The sequence below is a fragment of the Calypte anna genome, chromosome 1 (genome assembly GCF_003957555.1).
Source record: "Calypte anna isolate BGI_N300 chromosome 1, bCalAnn1_v1.p, whole genome shotgun sequence".
In the NCBI taxonomy this organism is placed as follows: Eukaryota; Metazoa; Chordata; class Aves; order Apodiformes; family Trochilidae; genus Calypte; species Calypte anna.
The window spans coordinates 30,440,866-30,461,155 of NC_044244.1; the positions used below are offsets into that span (position 1 = coordinate 30,440,866).

General features: G+C 36.5%; 1 protein-coding gene across 2 annotated transcripts in view; it reads right to left on the reverse strand.

Moving 5' to 3' along the window:
* Window positions 1-20,290, reverse strand: part of SCAF11 (SR-related CTD associated factor 11) — a 45,099-nt gene that overhangs the window by 19,569 nt on the left and 5,240 nt on the right. For both annotated transcript variants that reach the window (XM_030447559.1, XM_030447556.1), the window contains exons 2-4: window positions 9,713-9,791; window positions 8,760-8,914; window positions 754-831 (exon numbers count right to left, since the gene is read on the reverse strand). In XM_030447559.1, coding sequence (XP_030303419.1) covers window positions 754-831; window positions 8,760-8,914; window positions 9,713-9,773 — 294 coding nt within the window. In that variant the 5' untranslated portion in view covers window positions 9,774-9,791. The remainder of the gene's footprint in view (window positions 1-753; window positions 832-8,759; window positions 8,915-9,712; window positions 9,792-20,290) is intronic.

Here is a 20,290-nt window from a genome sequence, read left to right on the forward strand (position 1 = left end):
TTTCTGGTACCTTTGGAATTGACTACCTGGGTCTCTGGAAGCACAAGAAATGGGTAATGGTAGCTTTTCTGAACAAAGCAAAAATACAAACCCAACAGCTTAGGAATTACTTATAACCATTATTTCACCACAGTATTTCAAAACTGCACACAAAATTATCAGCATCTTTCTATATACATTTTCAAAATAATCAGAATCAAGCTTTATTTTCCTACTTGATAAACTACTCTCCACAGCAGTATCATTCAGAGAAGTCAAAAGCTGTAAACATTCAGAAATTTGGGTTGAACAAGGCTTAGTATTGATTCCTCATGCCTTCATTCATGTGCTTTTGTCTGTCAATTGAAGACTGTGAACATACAAGATTCATCTCTGCTAAAAAAAAAAAAAAAAAGCAAGACTGCATGCCAATTGATATTGCACTTGTTTACAAAATCTGTTTGAAAACAACTTTGAGACCAATTACTATATTTCTACTCTTGGATATCTTAGGAATGCTCAAGAATGCTTAGGAATGCTTATTTATGCCCTATAAAATAGCAATTCTGAGGTTATAATAACTATAAATGCTTGCCTGGAAAAAATAATTTATAATTCTTAGTTTCAATTGTGTTATATAAACATTCAAGCAATAATTAATTTTGTTAGGAAAATAAGTTAAGCTTACTTAACAGAGATGTATGAATACAAGGCTGCAGCATACACTTGTTGTTCCTACAAGTGAAGGGATTTAAGAATAAGACTGAAACTTACCTTTATCTGCTCTTCTAATGCATCAAGCCTGCAGACTGCTTCAAATGGTCTACGATCAATAGGACATGAAGCCTGTGTCTGAAAAAACGATTTTATTACAAAATTTGTAGCAGGCTGAGTGGAAGTCTCAGTTTTCTATACTTCTATAAACTATAGTAGCATACAGAAATACACAAAATAACTTGTTCAAATTAAAAGTGTTTTCTTTCATATAATGAGAATTCTCCCTAGGGGAAAATCTAAAGAAGGTAACTCAGAAGTTGTGTTCAAAAAAGGACAAGCATTTTACATAATTAGCTACACATTTAATTTTTTTAAATTCCTCTTCAGTAACTCTGATTTTATACCAATACACAAATCTTACTTTAATTTCTTACTGGTCTGATGTTTTACTTCTTAAGGTTCTTTTCAACATAAGGTTTTTGGGTTGTGTCCATCCCAAAACAGAAAACTGGGAAGGACCAGCAGCAAATGGGGTCACACCTTTATCTTGTATATCTCTGACTATACCACATCTCTCTTTTTTTTTTTTTTTATTTTTTTAATGGCCAGCAGAGACAACAGATTCTCACATTTAAGACAGCTCAAGTTTTACAAACCACTTTGCCAGATAAGAGAACTAAAGGTTATTTTACCCTACAGCTAGGTGAAAATACAGATTTATTAGTTTTTCCAGTCACCTAAATGCCCTCTTTTGATGCTGCACTGCATCAGATAACATGCATGCACACAGACAGAACAACAAAATATTAACTGTGGTACACAGAGAAGTTTCAACCAAAGCTCCACCCAACTGGTAGTCAATCAGTTTTCAGATAAATCCCTATTAGATAAAAGCTTTTGGTGCTAAAGAACTGTTTACTCATTTTCAGTCCACATATACACTCAAGGTGGTTTGGCTCAGTTCAGAAATCTAAAAGAAAAAAACCAAAACCACACCCAGCCTCCAGACCTAATTCATCCACTTAGCAGAGCCAGTATATGGATTATATGCCTTTAAGAGGCACGCAATTTCTACCCTTAAGGAAATTATCAGGGTTTTCCAGTTTTTATTTATGCAAGCAAGATGCAGTATTAGAATTGCACAAGCAGCTATAAGATACGAACTTGCACATGACCTCTGTCCTGAAATTCAGTGGTGGATTTCAGTGTTCTTGTCTGGGGCTTTTCATTTTTCAGTTGATTCTGCTATTTTCTCAATTTCAAAGAGTACTCAGCCCCCAGATCTCGACCATTCAGGCAGTTTCTGATTTCAGTTGAAGTAGTCAGAACAAAGTCAGACTGAGTAAAAACAACACCAAGCAAAACAAACCCTAGAAGCAGTTTCATGAACAAGCTGTTGAACAAGAATTTAAGCCAAAGCCATTACCTCTCCTTTTGATGCTCTGTTATTTTATCCTAACTGGAAACTTCCCCCTCTTGGGGAATACTATTGATCCCTGCAGTGTCATAGCCTTGTTTAGGAAAACTAGATTGGATCATTAAGTCAGTTTCCTAAGGACTGAGACCATGAAGAGCATTTTTGTCCTGTAGTCAACATAAAGCTGACCTCCACAATAACAAAGCAGTGCATTTTCAGTTGGGATATTTGATAGTGTGAAATGCACTGCACCTGTTGAATCAGCTGCTAACCTCAAGGTAATAACACTCTGATTCTTAGATACTGCTGACTGTCAAAGAGAGGTGGGAGGAATTTAATTTTTTTAGTAATTTTCAGTCTCATTTCAGGATTTACCTTAGCTGAAAAGCAAGTTCTTCCAAGAATACAATCTATTTCTACATTAACATATGAATATTAAATTACATTCCCAAGTTTAAGTCACAGTAAATTACATTTATTCATTGCAATGTAGTATCATAGAATAGTAAGTGCTACTAGCAGCAATCCAAATGACAAGTGGTTTTGCTCCAATAATGTTCACTACATATTATACTATATATTACATACTATATACATACTATATATTCAGTACTTCTGGACAAATGCTTTACAATTACATCCTATACATAATAGTAGAAAAAGAAAAAAACATTCTGGAAGAATGAAAAGCTACCATTGGGTTCAGATACGTTCAGAAGCAGCAGGTGCTCTTTCCACTCCTACTCAGTTGCTTTTCATAGCCCTCACATTATCTGATAGTTCTCAACAAATCTCAAGAGAAATTCTAGTAAAGGCAGGAGAGTCTCATCTGCACACCCACACTCCCTAGCACACTACAATTGCTGGGTAGCCCAGAAGAAAGCTGGAGGTTACTACTTCTATAGAACACTTTTGTCTGAACACACATCAGCTCTCATGTGCCTCCTAACATATAAGAAAAGGTTTTGAAATGTAAAAAAAGAGGAGAAAAAAATTCCCACTCTTTTTCCCCAACAACAGGGCTGAACTTGAGCTGTTAAAGAAATGAGTGAGAGATGACTACTTTTTTACAAGAAGCAGACACAAGGAGTGGTGGCCTTTTACTCATCATCTCTTTAATCTTGTTTGAGATGGGTTAGTAACCAAAGCAGGTGAAGTCTTCCTTCATTCAAGGTAAGTTAGCAATGCCTCTTCTGAGCCTTCTGTTCAGGTATCATCACACATAGTATTGAATGTACAGTATCTGTACAGGGAAAAAATATTTAAAACAAACAAAAAAAAGCCCCTGAGATGGAGTGAGTCCAAGCAGCAGCTACTACTCTTATTGCTGCACAAGTGAGGAGGGGGGTTTGGGATGCATCACAACCTTAGAACCACCACAGCTTCATTAAATATCTTCCTTTAGCATAGCTGTTTAAAAATCAGAGCATGTAGTATTTGATGTAATCCTCAAAATCAACAGAATCTCACAGCTGGCTTTTGTGAGTCGCTTTACTTTTCTTCCCCAAGAATGTTTTTTTTTGAAATACACAGAACAGTAGCTCACAAATTTCTTCAGTTGTTTTACTCTCCTCACAAAACTATTGTTTTTACGTCAAAGTGGTTAACTCCCCAGCAATTCAATCTTTCACCTATCCTTTTGATATTTGGAGAATTCTTTTCATAAAATACGTAAAGATTCACAAAGTCTGCAACCCTGAAAAGCTATCCATGAGCACGTGTGGTTTTGTTTCCAAAAGTTTTCAAAAGAAACCCATTTCATAATGTTTTGGTTTTGATGACCCTCAAAACACCTTGCTTTAGCTCCACAGGCATAAAAATATTTAATATTCTGTTTTAAGTGCCTCAGCACCACAGAACTGGGATCTCTAAAGGAGTTAAGTGTCCCTTATTTTAACTGTACCACTTCAAACATCACTTACATAAAGAGAAACAAACAAAAGGCTGAAGCAGTTGCTGCATTTCACCTGGGAATTTTCAAGAAGCTACATATGTAAGTGCTAGCTAATCCCCAGAAAATAATTGCCTGATAAAATAACCTTGGCAAATATCCCCACATAATCAAGTTCTATGCTATAATGTTTCATAACAAGTAGTAACAGGACATGAGTATGGAATTAAAGTTACTGCAGTAAATCTCTTACCCTGTATACATCTTTTTTCTTAAGATAACCCATAATCAAGTTTTTTCTTTAACTACAATATTTAAAAACTGATCCTAAGAAAAACATGATCCAGCACTCTTCACTGGTTCTTTTTAAGAGAACCTGTTAAACAACATAAATAATACCAGATTCTTACAATTAAATTCAAGCTTAAAGGTGAGGTTTCAATTTTAAAAGCAATGTCTATTTCTCTCCAGCTACTAGTTACAGCACATCAAAAAACCCACAATGATTCCACACTAACTTCAATAAAAAGAGGAGACTGTAACAACACACATTTTGTAATTTTAGGTTTGATTTTCAGGTTTAGTGTTTTTCTGAACACCCTGCATATGTGGTTTATGAATGTAATCTTATTTCTGCCCCCAGTGCTGTGTAATGCAGATCACTGTGGAGCTTGATGCCACAAACTGATTCCTTCCTATGTCCTTCAGGACAAAAGAAATCCAAAGAACACACATTGAGAACTCCAGATGCCATTCTGGTAACTCTTCTTACCCTCAGGAGTATATATACACATGGAGTACACTCTGACATAATCAAGGATCTAAAACTTATACCAGCACAAAGGAAACAACTATTCTAAGAACAGAACATCTGCTAGAAGTGAAATGCAAGACAGGTCTTTGTGCCAACTGCTCAGCTTTACAAAGTTAACTACTGATACTGCACAGGGCCTACCTGAATATGCCTCAGTGCTTTGGAGAATTTACAGCTGAATGCACTCTACATTCAATTTTTGCAGCTGAGGAAAAAGGAAGGAGGAAAACCAGGTGCAGAAATTTGAGTCATAAGCTTAGTAGGGGAGGGCCACTGATATCAATGTCTCTATACAATCATTGAGATAATGCAGACAACATACTGGATCTTTTCTTTAGTGCTCTTCTCTCATGATCATTCATAAAGAGCAAGGATGGAAATCTCCAGTATATTTACCAGCACTCTAAAAAGCAAAAGAGAAGTCAAAGTCTACACTAAAGCAGAGGATTCATCTCCTAATTTAAGACTGCTTTCTTGGAATATAATAAAAAGTAGAGTCTTCCTCTAGTGCACCCTATTGCTGCTACAGCATTTGTCTTAATTGAGGTGGTTTTGGCTGCTTTGCATGTCTGCTTCCCATGGATACCTAGTTAACCTCCCTTCACATTACCTTATTTAAATGTTTTTAAAACTGATTACTGATTACTTACCAACTGAAATACAAAATACAAGCATAACAGAAAAACCAGGTTAAAAAAAAAAAAAAATCTATAGTTTTGGCCCAATTAGTTTTAATCTATTAATGGTATTACAGACCCAAGAAAAGTGATTAGTTCCCCTTGGTATAACTCAACAGTACTGACTGTCTGAGGGATGTAGATAGGGAGTTTTTTGGGTGTTCTTTGTTTGTCAGACCTCCCCACATTGTACACATGGAGCAAGAGGCAAAGCTCACTCTTTTGTTATCTGATCAGAAAAATGTTATCATATACATGCTATTTACACCATTCTTCAGCACTCCCACTGGAGCCTGTGTCCAATAACCTCAGCTCCAGATTTACCAACTTTCATTTTTTATGAACTTCCAACACCACCTCACTGAAATACAAAGTCTCAAGCCTGAGAGTCTCCCTTAGTAAATTACACAATGTTGGCTTGCAGCAGCAGCTGACAGCTGCACAGGGTGAATGACATTTGTGTTTGCTTGCCTACTGAAAACAGTCCCCAGCAGTCTGCCTGCCCAGTGCTGCCCAGGAATTCTTGAGAGAGCACTGGTTAGCATGGCCAAAGGCAGACAAGATGAGTCTAATAGTATAGGAAACTAACAGTGTAGGAAACTGAATTTAGTGCATAGGACTGCTCATAGATGTTGTAGTAGAACAATTTAAGAGGCATTAAAAAAAGTTCAAAGACTGGTTTCTTAGTGGGGATTCTGATCTGCCCCTCATTTTTCTTTTAGGAGTTGGACACTGAAAATACAGCACTGACCCAACTGTAGTGCTACTTAAGTCCAAAATACTTAGAATTAGCCATCAAGATCTAATTAGATATTCTGTGGCAAATTTCCCATCAGTTTTTAGCCCTCATGGAATGAACCAGAAGATACTCCCCTAAAAGTGATTTTTACATACTGCTTTGAAGTGCACACGCATCTATATTCTCTCTCTCTTAAAAAGAGATACCTGCTGCTTGCAGATAGAAAACCTGTGATACAGGACACTAAAATGCAGTTGCAATGTTGAAAATATCCCATAAATTGAAGAGGAAGCAGAATGGTAAACAAAGTCTTAATGTCTGCCTAGACTACCTTGGTTTCAATCAGAATCTCCAGTTATATTATCTAAATACTCAGAAGAAAAACTATTATACACAGTTTGAAAACAACAGTTTAAAGAAGTAGTTGGTCCTGTTGTATTTTGAAATCCTGATGCAACACAGAAGTAGAGAGGAAATAATCCAACTTGAACATAAGACTGCTGGCAAAGCCTTCATGTGTATAGAGCACAACTGTAGATACACATAAGTGTATCCAGCACTTAAGAGTGTTTTAAAAACAAATTTTATATATATATATACACAATAAAAATGCTTCACCTTTAAACTGAACCTAGTAGCATCTTTTTAAAGAGCAGATAATTTTTTTTATTAGTCAGAGTGATGACCTGTCAACTGTTTAGCTTTCATTAATTATAATATACCAAAAACTATCAGATAAAGCTCAAACTTTTGCAACACTTCTCAAAAAAGAACAAAAACACTTACTAAGTATTAGCAGTGGACACAAAAAATGGCATGTGCATGCTTCAGATGGCCACATCCTTATAGAATGTTTCTATGATTCCAATCCAGAAAACCTCATCTGCTTTTCACAGCTGGAGCCTCTGAACATGTGCTGGAGAGTTTTCAACACTTTTTTTCTCTCCTTTATTTAAAGCTACTAGATTAGGCAATGGAGTTTCATGAACTCAACAGGTTCAAATGTTAAGTATCCTCAAAAAACAAAAGCTGGCTGGTTTTTCCCAGCAGCTGTCACTAATGGAAAATAGCAGAAGCCTTATGTAGTTTTTAAAACAACCCCCCACCATTTTGTGGCATCACATCTCTTTCACCTGTAAACTCTTTAAGAGCAGCAGTTGTTCTTATTCTATTTGGATAGTACTTTGTGCCAAAACTGACACGACAAGAACCATGTCATATTGTTCATTTGCCTCCTTAAAATATGAAAATTTGCCTTCCTCTTTGGGCATAAAAGCATTGTTAGACAATATGAACCAACTCAAATCCAGCAGCAAGGTCTCCATTTGTTATACTGCTTGCCTGTTAAAGTCACAATTCATTGCCTTTTCAGCTGCCATTATAACAACCAGCTATGGAAGTCAGGATAAAATTGTGGATGAAAATTTCCTGTTCCCTTACAAGTAAAAGCACTGCAATATATCATTTGCAGAAGAGAAAATCTGGCAATAGGAAACTTAATTTATTATCTGGTTTGTGAATGTAAAGCACGTGTCATCTAATAACCTTTTTAAAATACTTGGAAGTTCATACAAAACTTTCAGAAATAAGAGATTTGTTACTGTCTGCCTTCAGCAATAAATAACAAAAATTAAGGTTAAAAGTATAGTAAGTAAAAAAACAAAAAAGCAAGCATATTTTATGTATATACGCATGTAAGCAATACCAATTTTCTGTAAGATATATCAAAATCATCATTTGCTTCAGAAGAAAGATACTGCAAAGACACTAAGTAGCAGTCTCTACTATAGTGACAAACAATCCAAGTGCACAGAAGCAGGACAAAAAGCAACATAATATTTGAGAACCCCCCCAATACAGTATAAAGAAATTCTAATCTTGTGCTTTACAGCAGCAACTGAAAAAGTTACAGGAAAGGTAAAGATACCAAAGACTTAATGTAATGATTACAGGAAGGAAAAAGGGACTAGACAGAATGGTATCATCAAGAATTTTTTCAGCAAATTCTTTAAGGTTCCAAAACTATCTACAGAAATATTGACACAGATCAAATAAGAGGATTAATTAAAATAACATTTTTTTTAATGCAGAATAGGACTCCACCTTTTAAGTGAGCTCTATTTAGCTAGAAAACTAGAAATCAGACCCATTTTGTACTCGAACATTGGTCCCAGCATGACAAACAGCATAAGGGATAGCAAAATAAGATTACACTGGATACTGCAGTCTTACGACCTGCACAGTACTGTCTGATCTTCCTAACAGCCAGCACCACTTTTTACTGACCCCTAATATTTAGTAACCATTAGTGAGGCAGGATGTCTAGTGAAAGAAAACAAAGTATTCTGTTACATTAAGGAGAGAGTTTCCTATGATAAAAGGAACTGGTCATTGAAGCACTTCTGTGCAAAGTCAGAATGCATAATTTGTTTTCTTAAAAAAAAAACAACAAACCAACATGGTAGGTATTAGATGCAATAGGTTTCACTGAAAAATAAACAACACACCTTGGTTCTTAGTCTTACCTCAGCCCATTTAAGAATACAAGTCATGCAGAAGGTATGATTGCAGTTCTCAGGAAAACCAATCTCTTGTTCTAGGAGGCAGTTCAGACAGATGGGGCACGTGTCACCATCATGTAATAGAGCAGAACAGGAACAGTTTTCTTCATTTTCTTCACCTGTTATAAATAACATTGACACAATTTCTGACACTTTTAAAAACAAAATCCTTCTAGATTTGAAGAAAAATGCAATAGGATACAATTTTCTGTAGTTAGAAACAAGTTAATCAAGTGCAGTCAAAACACTGGCCAGTAATACTTAAAGAAGTGGAAAATACTACACAACATATTCCATAAACTGCTGTACCTATATATTTGTCACGAAAACAAATGAAAGTTAGCTCTAATGTTATTTAAATAAAGCAGGCATTACATGGTATTTCCTACTGGCATTGAGTAGAACTCATTCTACTGAGTTCTTCCTTCTTCTGAGTTCATTCCTTCTTGCATGTTTACACTCTCCAGGAAATAAATTAGAGCAGCATGTTGTGTATTCATTAGTTTTATACACATAATCTAGCTTTATTTCAGTTTGAGTCTTAGAAACTATTTCAATCTGAACATCCTGAAATATTTACCTAATCATATGCATTAAAGAAAAAATTGTCTTCAGAATATAAAATGCATTAACTTTTCTTAAAATATATTTACTCTAAGTTAATTATTTTTTCTGAATAAAAATTGCTGTCTCTGTTTTTTGTTCTGCTTTTATGAATCAACAAGTTAAGAAACAGAAGAGTCAGGAAAAGATCTGAGGACCCCCCAGGCCAAAGAAAAATACTGTAAGACAGTGGTTATGTTTACACAACCTATTTTAAAACAAGCAGCATACTAATTTAGAGAGAAAAATAATATTTGACTTCCACAGCTTGATCCTGAATATTACACTTTAACACTTTCACACAAAGACTTTACCTTCCATGCCTTCGTGCTTCTGACCTTCAGTATCCTGAATACATTCCTTTCTGTTCTTCATCTTTTTACAAAATGTGATCTGGAAAACATAGAAACAGTTTACAGAGTTCATTTAGATTGCAACTTGAAAATAAAAGTGACCACCACAGATTTAATGAGTACTCTCCAGTTCTCTCCATTTCATTAAACCTTTGTGGAGTAGAAACACATGACATTAAGAATTAGGTATAGATAATTTACAATCTGTTTAGACTTTATGAGCATCATTACTGGTGTTAACAACTGATACTTCCAACCTGAAAATTGTTTTGGTTACAATACTGTGAAACTTTGCATTTGTTGAAGACCATCAATGGTGCTTTAATTTTTAAAAGTTAAATGCATTGCTAAGTTTCTATGCAAACCACCCCACACAACACTGCAGTAACAAACATTTGCAAACTGCTCTTCACAAATGGCTGAAGCAGCAAAATCAGATACACAAATCACCAGATCAGTTACTTGCTTTCCACACCTAGCATCACCAAAGTAGTGGCAAGCAAGGAAAATGAAAGCAGCTTGCATTTGCTTGCCTCTTAATTTGGCCCTAAAATGAGAACTACTTGCACTCAAAAAGAAAAAAAATGTGCAGGGCAATTTATATCACCAGACAAGGGACAGGTCACAAGTACATGAATGGGGAGGATGCCTCATTTACCTATTCTGCACAGCAGCAGCATGAAGAAAGAGTGATATGGACAGAGAATATCCTTGTGATCCACATCACAAAGGTTAAAACATATTTGGTCTTGCTTGAAAAATTATTATTTAAATAGAAAAATTAAAATTTCACAAGAGATTGAAGACATCAGAAAATACTGAGATCTGCATTTAAACTTGAAGCAAACCACCTTAACTCTTCAATGCCTCTTCTAGAAAAAGGACAGAAGCAAGAACACAGCCACCCTCAACTAAACTTCCTCCTATTTCACTTACAAAGTACACCAGTTTGCCTTTACCACCTGGATACCCAGAAAATAGAAGAGGCAGAATCTTCCTGACCAATTTTTCCTTCTGTTCAAGTCTTCATTGCGTGATCTTGGTAGCAGGAAGAGTTTCAATGATAATTTCTTTTTACTGAGCAAAGAAATGCTCCCACAGATACCCATCATGTAACACTTCTCACTCTCTTAAGCAATCCAAGAAAGCACAACTCAGATCTGAGTCTTGAACACAGATGGCTCATTAAAGAAATGGTCATAACTGTGAAATTAATAAGAAACATGTAATTAGAATTCTAAGTGGCTTCAATGTTCCCATTAGAAACTACTTTTTAATCTTCCAAAAGAACATGTGAATCCAGTCAGCTGAGGGCTGGGGAAGGGAGAAGGAAACCAAAACCCAGGCAGAAGGGCATTTTCCCCCTATGCTGCTTTCCTATTTTGATTTAGAAATTTCTTTAAAACTATCATTAGAACAAATGCCATCAGCTGCAGAGCAGTTACTAGCACAAATACTAGTGCAGTGAATGCCATAAGCTGTACACAAGTTCCATTAGCAGAACAGACTGACCAGACCACCACTTCTTATCCTTTGCAGACAAAGCCCAGTAGGTGCCAAACTGCTACTTGAAAATTTAATGCTTTAAACACACAAAATTTGCATCCAACCAGGACAAGCAAGACCACCAGACCCACGTTTTAACTTAAAATATGAAACCAAGGTCTGTAGTTTTCATTCCCATTTGCAAGGGGACTTTTAAATCCTGTGGTATGTGGTATACATGCTGTCATATGTAAAACATTCCTTCTGCTCTGCCACCTCAGCAACACTTCACAAAAGCAGAACAATCCACAAACTGTGCTCAAACTTCTCCCAGCCCTGAAGTCTGAATATACCTCAAAGGTGAAACAGTTAGGAGAGGATCAAGAATTTTGCATTCATCCACAAAAAAGCTTTTAAATAGAGACAATCTAGATACCACACTGTAACTTTGGGTAGCTGTAGAGTTACACATATTATAACAGAAGTCCTCCGAGTTCACTAAAGCAGACTGCAGAAATAAAGCCCATAAAAGCTCTTTAGATTTGTTTTAGCCTCAGAGATCAACCTTGTCGCCACTATACTTTTGCTAGACACAAAGATACTGCAGAAATTCCAACAGTTACAATAACTACAAAACCAGAGGTCCTAAATTTTTCAGAGTATCAATAAATCCAAGATGTGCAGCAAGTGAAAACATTTATGTGGTGTTACATTGTTCTTCTCACAAACCTATTATTTAAACAGATACCCAGTGCTGCTAATGCATTTCACAGATCACTTTACACAACACAACCTTTTGCCAGTTTGACCCTATGCATTTTGCACAACACAGCAGAGGAATTTAATACTGCTGAAATACAAATATTTATTTATAAAAGACATCAAGATTTACATAGTATTTCATGAATTAACCTTGGAAATACTGTTTTTTCAAGTACTTTAAAAGGGTCATCACAGGCATTGGAAGAGTGGAAGAGTTAACACTGAAGACTGTTGTTAAATTTATAACACTCAAAATAGAGTTAGGTAAAGAAAATGTAGAGGTTTAGGAGCTGCAGACTGCACAGAAAACAACTGAAATTTGTCCCCAAGTTTGACATTTTCTTTTAGAGTCTTTTAAACTTCAAGAAGATGTGAAAGCATTTCTCAGACTTTATAATTTCTGCTGCATGCTGTACAAGAAATCTGTAGTCTTGGCTGGAGGGGAGACAGTGAAAGAAGCAAGACTTATTTTTTTTTGTCCTCCCAAGTTACCAGGTTGTGTGAATTCACATGAATATCACATTATATCCATATCCATGGCTAATCATGTCCCATCAGGCTAATACGTATCTGAAGAATGCTCATATAAATACAGAGAGTACATCCACCAGATTCCACTGACTCATGACTAAGACTTTAGTGTTTAGTTTGTTGATGTGAATTACAGAAGACTCCAAGACTCACTCATGCAAGATACTTGACAACAACAAGCACTACAATACGTTTGTGCTGACAAAACCAAAATCATCCCCCAACTCCAGAAACAAAATACTTTCTAAAAAGGCCTAAAACCAGCACAGCACTATAGCCCAGATGGTTATTTTCCTGGTGCTTTTAAGTTTTCAACAGAATCACTTTGCAAGAGATGCACCTTATTTAGGATTTGAGGTAAAGGCAAGAAAACTCTAGTATATTAAACTGAAAATAGCAAATGAGGACATTACCACCAGTGCACATCACACACTAAGTTTCTAGGTTATTCTTAAAGGAAATTGCTGCTCTTGTCTTCATGGAAGGTGGATGCCAAAGACATCTGCCAACAAAACTGCTTAAACACAGTTAACTGGAGGACTTGGTAATAGATTTTGTCACTGTCTGTTTGAGTAATGTAGCTTCATGATGTACTTGAATAACTATATAAAGCAAGCAGATAAGTGCCATTTACATGCTGAATAATTTTTTGTACGACAAAAATAAGTGTGATTTACCTTTTATATTAACACAAAGTACTTCAGACATTTTCAACAGCAATTCACTATTCAGAAAGAAAAGACTTGGTCTGTTCAAAGTCATGTAACAGAATTTACATGAACTAAAACCTGTTATAATAAAATTTAACAAAAGTAGGTATAGAAAATTGACTAGATGAGAATTTGTAGTAGTCTAATTGCAAGTGACACATGAAATTAGTATGTGCCTCCTTTTTGAGCAACTACATGACGAAGTCTTCACAAACATTCTTTATGATCATTAAAAAAAATTTCTACAGCCAAATACACTCTTCTTCCAACACAGAAATGATCCAGGGACCTATCTATACAGAAGTACGCTTGTTCAACTGGAAAGGGGGATGGAAACCAAGAACACAGGCAACAAGGTCTCCACTAAGCAATTGCAAAATTACATCCAAGCCAAGCTTATTTTTATTGCCTTAATGGACTTAGGAAACAGCTGTGATTAACCTTTCAACTTCTTAGATACATGTTGCATCAATACTTACAGTAGCAACTCATTTTGACTGTTCTGTACCTATAAAGATTTTCTTTTAAAGTGCCTGGCATTCTGAGCTGCGTTTTGATTTCTTTACTAACTCAAGAATTAATGTTTCAAATATGAAACAACAGTCAGCCATACATTCAGTGTACAGAGTTTATTTGCTTAATAAAAAACCCAACACCCCTTACTGCCATCAAAGTTTTGGGCAGCAATAAGTAGGATTATTTTGCTCTATGCATTTTGATGGTCTTTAAGAAACCTTGGAAGGAGGTTTAAGACTCTCCCTCACCAAGCATGTTTTTAAGGAAAACAGCTCTCAATAATTAGCCATGTTTACAAGAGGCAAGATTTTATTTAGTAATTTGTGATAGAACACAAAGTGTCCTTTAGATTTCAACATATGGGATATCATATAGTCTCTGGACTATTACTGGGCAAACATCCAGCTGCTGCTGAATGTTTTCAAAACTTTTGCCAGAAGTCCCATCTTGGAGATGGGCTGAGGAAACACTTACTTCCAATGGCAGCTGAACATTTGAAAAGCTTCTGACCTGCTTATATTGCTAAGACTAAAGCAACACAACTCCAAGAAAAGAAAAAAAAAATACATGACTGGATTTTTGGAAAAGCACATCAAGAACCTTCACAGTTTCTTTTTATTTGCAAAAACCTTTAATTTGTCCTAAGAGCTTGGAAGGTAGACTTGTTTCAAGTGATAATTCAGTCATGTTGTTTGCCCTCCAATAAATGAAGGCTAAACTGAGGACCTGGAAGCACTTATCCTGGATTTGCTGCTTTGTATATCAAAATCTCATGGCCCAGAACACTAGTGAGAATAGAACCAACAGGCATACTCAAAAGAGGGCTTTTACAGAGGATCTTTATTCTTTGTATGTTCAAATTGCATCCTGTCTGCATTCCCAAATGGAATGCCATATAACCAACAAAGATGAAGAGAAAGAGACCAGTGCTATGCTTTGGAGAATAGAAAGAGGAACCTTTTTCTATAGGTGGTTTAAGCCTACTCATGTAGATCCAGTGTCTTGGAAAGAATCAGTGCTATTCAGGCAAGGAGACACTGCTGATTTAAAGACTCTTTCCACACCCTCTAAGGATGCAATTACCCAAGAGAGTTAATCTAATCTAACAGCTTGCTGCCACCAAATGAAGCAGCCCTATTGCTCTCCACTACCAATGATGAGGGCCACACATGTGCCAAAGAAATTGTTAGTGGCAGAATGGGGGAGGGAAGACATAAAACAGGATTGCCTCTTTTGGCAGTGACAAAGTGCTAGAATAGCTACATTGTCAAAACTGCCTCACTTCAAGGACACAGCAGTACTTAGATTACCTTCTGTTTTCCTGGACTTGGCAGGTAAAGTCGTAGGAGAAAACTTTCAAAGCCAAATTGCTAGAATAATACCATCCTAGCCTTCATTACATGGGAGAAGAAAAACAAGCCAAAACAATACAGTGTGTATCCTCCTCAGGATTTCTTTTTCCACAGTCTAGCAGCAAGACACTGACAAGCACACTTACACAGCTACCGTGCTGCTGGCTTCAAAGCTTTCATTTTTGTGGCCACTTCAACAGTAACAAACTTAACAGCACTCATGTCCAGTCAGCACTCTTACAAGTGTAGAGGACAACATCATAACTGCCCCCTAAGCAAGACAGACACACTGAACTAAATGAAAAATTGTAAATACAGCTTAAGGAACTGCTGCAGTGGCTCAGATGCAGTGCTTGCTATCATCCAGTTACCTGTCTGACGATCTGAGGAGCCAAGAGTTTCGAGCAGTTTGAGAACATTAGAGTGGGTTTGCACACAGGGTAATATTCCTGTATAAAGCTTTCTGTCATAAACTGGCACAAAACTTGCCCTACAGACCTCTTCATGTGAAGTCAAGGGAGTAGGCAGTATTCCCAACTGAAGTTTAACAACAGTTTATGCAACACATAGGCAAACCATCAAGGCACTGAGATGCCATTTTATAAGTTCTCACATATCTGAGGATATTCTATATCCTGTGGAGGACACACCACATCAGAATGTTACATGGTGAATTGCTGCTACAAATCAGATTGAACTTCAATGTTAAACTTTGTGAATAAATACAAAATTCATTTAAAACACTTCAGTTTATTGGACAGAGTAAAAGGTAGGCAATGTCAGCAGTACTATTTCATGTATCTGTACCTGAACAAGTCATGCTGATCCACAGATTATTTTAGTACTTGAGTTTTTTTAGTTACTAACAAGAACTGAGGAACAATTTTCATCATATGTTATTCATATACGTAAGGGTGAATAACTATGTTCTAGCTCTACTTAGGAGAGGCATAACTCAAAAAGCTTCAGTACAAGACAGAACTAAACTAGACAGCCTACCAGCCTGAAAAAAAGGGCAACATATTTCCAGTCCAAAACTTGTACTTTGCTATTAATACTTCTAACAGCACCATGACAGCAATTTAATGCTCTTAAATAAGAGTTATTATCAAAGCCAAAAGAAACCCAAAATCTATGCATATGCAGGTAGTAACAAATTTAGTAACAACAGGGAACTTCTATCTCTGCACTGAGAAACTTGTGCACGGGACGAGCATCCCTTCACCTCACAATTCCAGTCATCCAGCTGGTCCACTGCTCTACCAGCTTACACGTTCCTTTCCTTCCCAAAGTAACCCAGCCTCATTGTAAACAAAAATAAAGATACAGGTTACAGAAAAATCATTAGCACTAAAAAATCAGCAGTGACAAAATGACAAAAGTCTTGTAGTCAAATTCAACTGATAATAAAACTATTACAATCTTCAGTGAAGTTCCAAATCCCATCCCAATAAACCATCCAAAAGAACAAGTCGTTTTATCTTACAGTAGTAGATTTTTCTTAAGTTATCTACTACTTGTTCTTTTGGATGGTTTACTGGGATGGGATTTAGAACTTCACTGAAGATTGTAATAGTTTTATTAAATTCACAAAGCACCAAGGTTTGTGAAACACCTGTATCACCCCTTCCTCCTCCATACACACATGTAAGAGGGCTGGTTTGCTCATCGAAATCATGACCATCCAACACAACTTCTGAAACAATGCACGTAACAACTGGTACTTCCACAAACCAGAAGGTATGATGTTTGTCTAAAACTGTTAAAGTAAAGGGATATTAATTCTCTGTCTCAAAAACACACTAGAAGTTTCCCTGTATACATCAGTCCTCACAATTCTGTCACATGAGGCTGAACCACATTTTCTGAGGAAACTCACAAAAAGGTGAGGAAAGCTGATTACAAGCTTGCACAGCAGTTAGCAGCTTCCTGACATGTCAAATTTTAGTTCAGTACTAAACTACAGTTACCTTACTGGCACTGATGGGTAATTATCTACAGAAGGAGAATTTCGTTTCTCATCTTTCTGCACTGTCAACCGTAAAACACTTTGTTCCACTAGGATAGATGGCAGAGGTTTGGGATGTCCCCTGAATGCTATCAGGGGCCCATACCCTGCATGCAGCAATGAGAAACTGTACTTCAGCAGATTCCCTCTACGAGTCAATATAAATCAATTATTCCTCCAGCATTTTCAGTAGCTGCCAGCAGCTGTGAGGTTAACTCATCAGACCATACAACATTACATATCAAAGTATGGCAAAATGACAGCTCTATACTATCAGTATTTTTAGGGTTACCACTGACAACCAAGACGGTCCAGTGCTTAGGCAAATTCAGTTCACACACCAAGAACCAAATGAAACCAAACTTGCTTGTTAGCAAGGAAAAAAAAAAAAAAAAAAAGGAAAACAGCACACCTTGGGGAGTTAGTTATCACAGTGCAGTCTCATTACCTCATTACATTCAGAGTATATATTTCACAGCTGATCAATCTAACCTATCATTTAAAGCATCCCTCCTGGCTCTTTGGTGACAGTTCTCAGGCTTGTGAGAAAAGAAACCTTTTTGCTCTGCCAGAGGACAAATTCAGTTACTCAAGCCTCTGTCAGCTCTTGATGATGATGTTCTGTATTACACAAAACAATTCCATATCTAATCTTTACAGATGTCCACAGCTGGGCTTGACAGCCCTAAGAAGGAATGCTCATTGGAGCCATGATTTCCACCACCATGAAGAGATATCTTCATTTATTCAGAAGATGGGATCAATAGAACCTTCTAAAGAGTAACACAAGATATGTATGAAATGTATAGTCACAGAAATTAAAAGGCCACCATATGGACTGTACTGTTGCTTCACATTTGCATGTATATGGTAAGATTCTAAACAGAAGCAGCACTATACCACAGCCAGCCCCATATGGAGAACATACATGCATGCCAGGGGCTACATCATGGTGCTCCATATACTGCTGACGAAACACTAAAGTAGTGATTAATGTAATACAAAGAAATATGAAAAATAAAATACTGAATATAACTTTCACAAGAAGTACAATTCGGCACTTAGGTGTTTCTTCTAAGCAGTCTGTGAGTAAACAAGATGAAACTGAGATTTACAATTAACAGAAACTAATTAGGGATTAGGTACTATTGTCACGGTGCATCTGGTTCAAGCAACTAAATCAAATCAGCATAAACTCATGACCTTGCTTTCTGCTGCTGAGGGTCCTTAGCCACATGCATACTTATGCAGCTGGAAGGGATAGCATTACCTACCAAAGTCAGCAAAAATGGCTCAGCCATTTCCAAGAACAGTGAAAAAGAAAAAAAGTGGGTTTTTTCCTAGCCCCTTGGAAACATCAGTATTTTCATGCTTTCCACCTCAGAGCAGATATTAGGCAGTGGGTCACCAAGATCAAGAATATGCCTTCCACATAGACAACCCTTCTAAATCTAGACATGTTGCAGATGTGGGGGAAAAAAGTTTGCATTTACTCAAGAAATCTTTGCTAGTTGTTGCATTTGTTTCCCATAAACTGAATCTGTGCTCAGCATAAGCTAGTAATTTGAAGTTCCCATCCCACTGCTGCACTGCATATGCAACATTCCCACAAGATGAATGAGCATACTTCAGCCAGTGCTATGGCAACACAGCAGGACTTGTTGCAATCACTTCTCTGATGCTAAAGAAACTAGGAATAAATACCACCCTAAACATGCACAAATAGCTGGGCTTAAACACCAGGGATGCAGAAGATGAATCAGAAGACCTTACAAGGACAGAAGTGGAAAAGCTAAGACCTTCTAACACTAGAAGGAAAAATGATGGGCAAAACTGATGGACTAAGACTGAATTAAAATGAAAAGCTCAAGGGCAGCAGCAATGGCAAGAGGCACTTTTAAGATGGAAAAAGAAAAAAAAAAAAAAGGCAACAAAACCAGAGTGGTGGATGATAAGAAAAGAATATTGAGCCAAGAAGAATGACCTGAATCCAGTAAAGGAAGAAACAGCCTGCAAACGTCCAACTAGACTACTACTACTTTTAATTTCACCTACTTTATGGTGGTCTTATTTCTTGGCTTCTGAATGCTGAAGCCCTACAAACTGCAAGGCATTCCTCAACAAAAAGTCATATAATGTATAAGCTCCCCTGTAATTTTAGGGATTTACTTAAAATGGAAAACCACACTACAGAAGACTGCACACAAACCCCTAATAAAAATATACCACATTTAAGCCTTCTATTAAAAAGCATTCTGGTTTTTTTCATTTTAAGCATCAAATCAAGAGTCTGGAGATATGACATGTTCTTTTGGTATTTAAAAAAAGTTTTTCCATAAAAAGTAATTTCATCTCACATGTATAATATACAGACATGGATTAAAAAACAAAAGAAAATAAAGACAATTAAAAGCACATTTTGCCTCTCTGAGGCAAACTCTTTAGGAAAGTACTAGATAAAAGCTATGGTGTCAAAACCACAGTCCTCAAGCTCCTTTTAAATTTCAGTAACTGTTTTATAAGCTCAGGTCAAAGACCTACACTAACCTCTTGTGAATCTTGGACATAAAGAAATGCTGCATTTTTTAAAAATGGTGAAAAAATCCTTTGCAAAGGATTTATTACAAATAATGTTAAATGCAATTATAATTATCTCCTACAATATTAGTAGAATAACAATACATTAGATGTCATTTCAGAAGTAGCAGATAAGATGGGGAGTAAGCACTTTCAATTACTGTTGATCTTGCTTTCACAGTCCTTACTCAGCAGTAACTTTCAAGATAGTGAAACAATAGCCAGGAATGGCAGACAGGTATGCAAGAGGTTTCCTAAATACCACACAACATAACAGAAACTATTAACCATTAAACAGGTTATATTGAAAAATACAACATGAACCCCATCACCTTTCAACTTGTGACAACAGTCTATTAGAAAAAGACACTTAAAACAATTTTGGGTTACTTTCACCATATGGATGGCACCAAGAAATCACCTATAACAAAACAGTATTTCATTGTGAACTCTTACATAACCAACCTATTCTTTGTTATAGCTGATTATTTTATTGAAAAGCTTCAAGAAGAACTTAAGTTTTCCCACATCAATAACATCAGAAGCTCCTTACAACGATGAACCCCATTTACATTCAAACTTTCTTTCCACAATAACA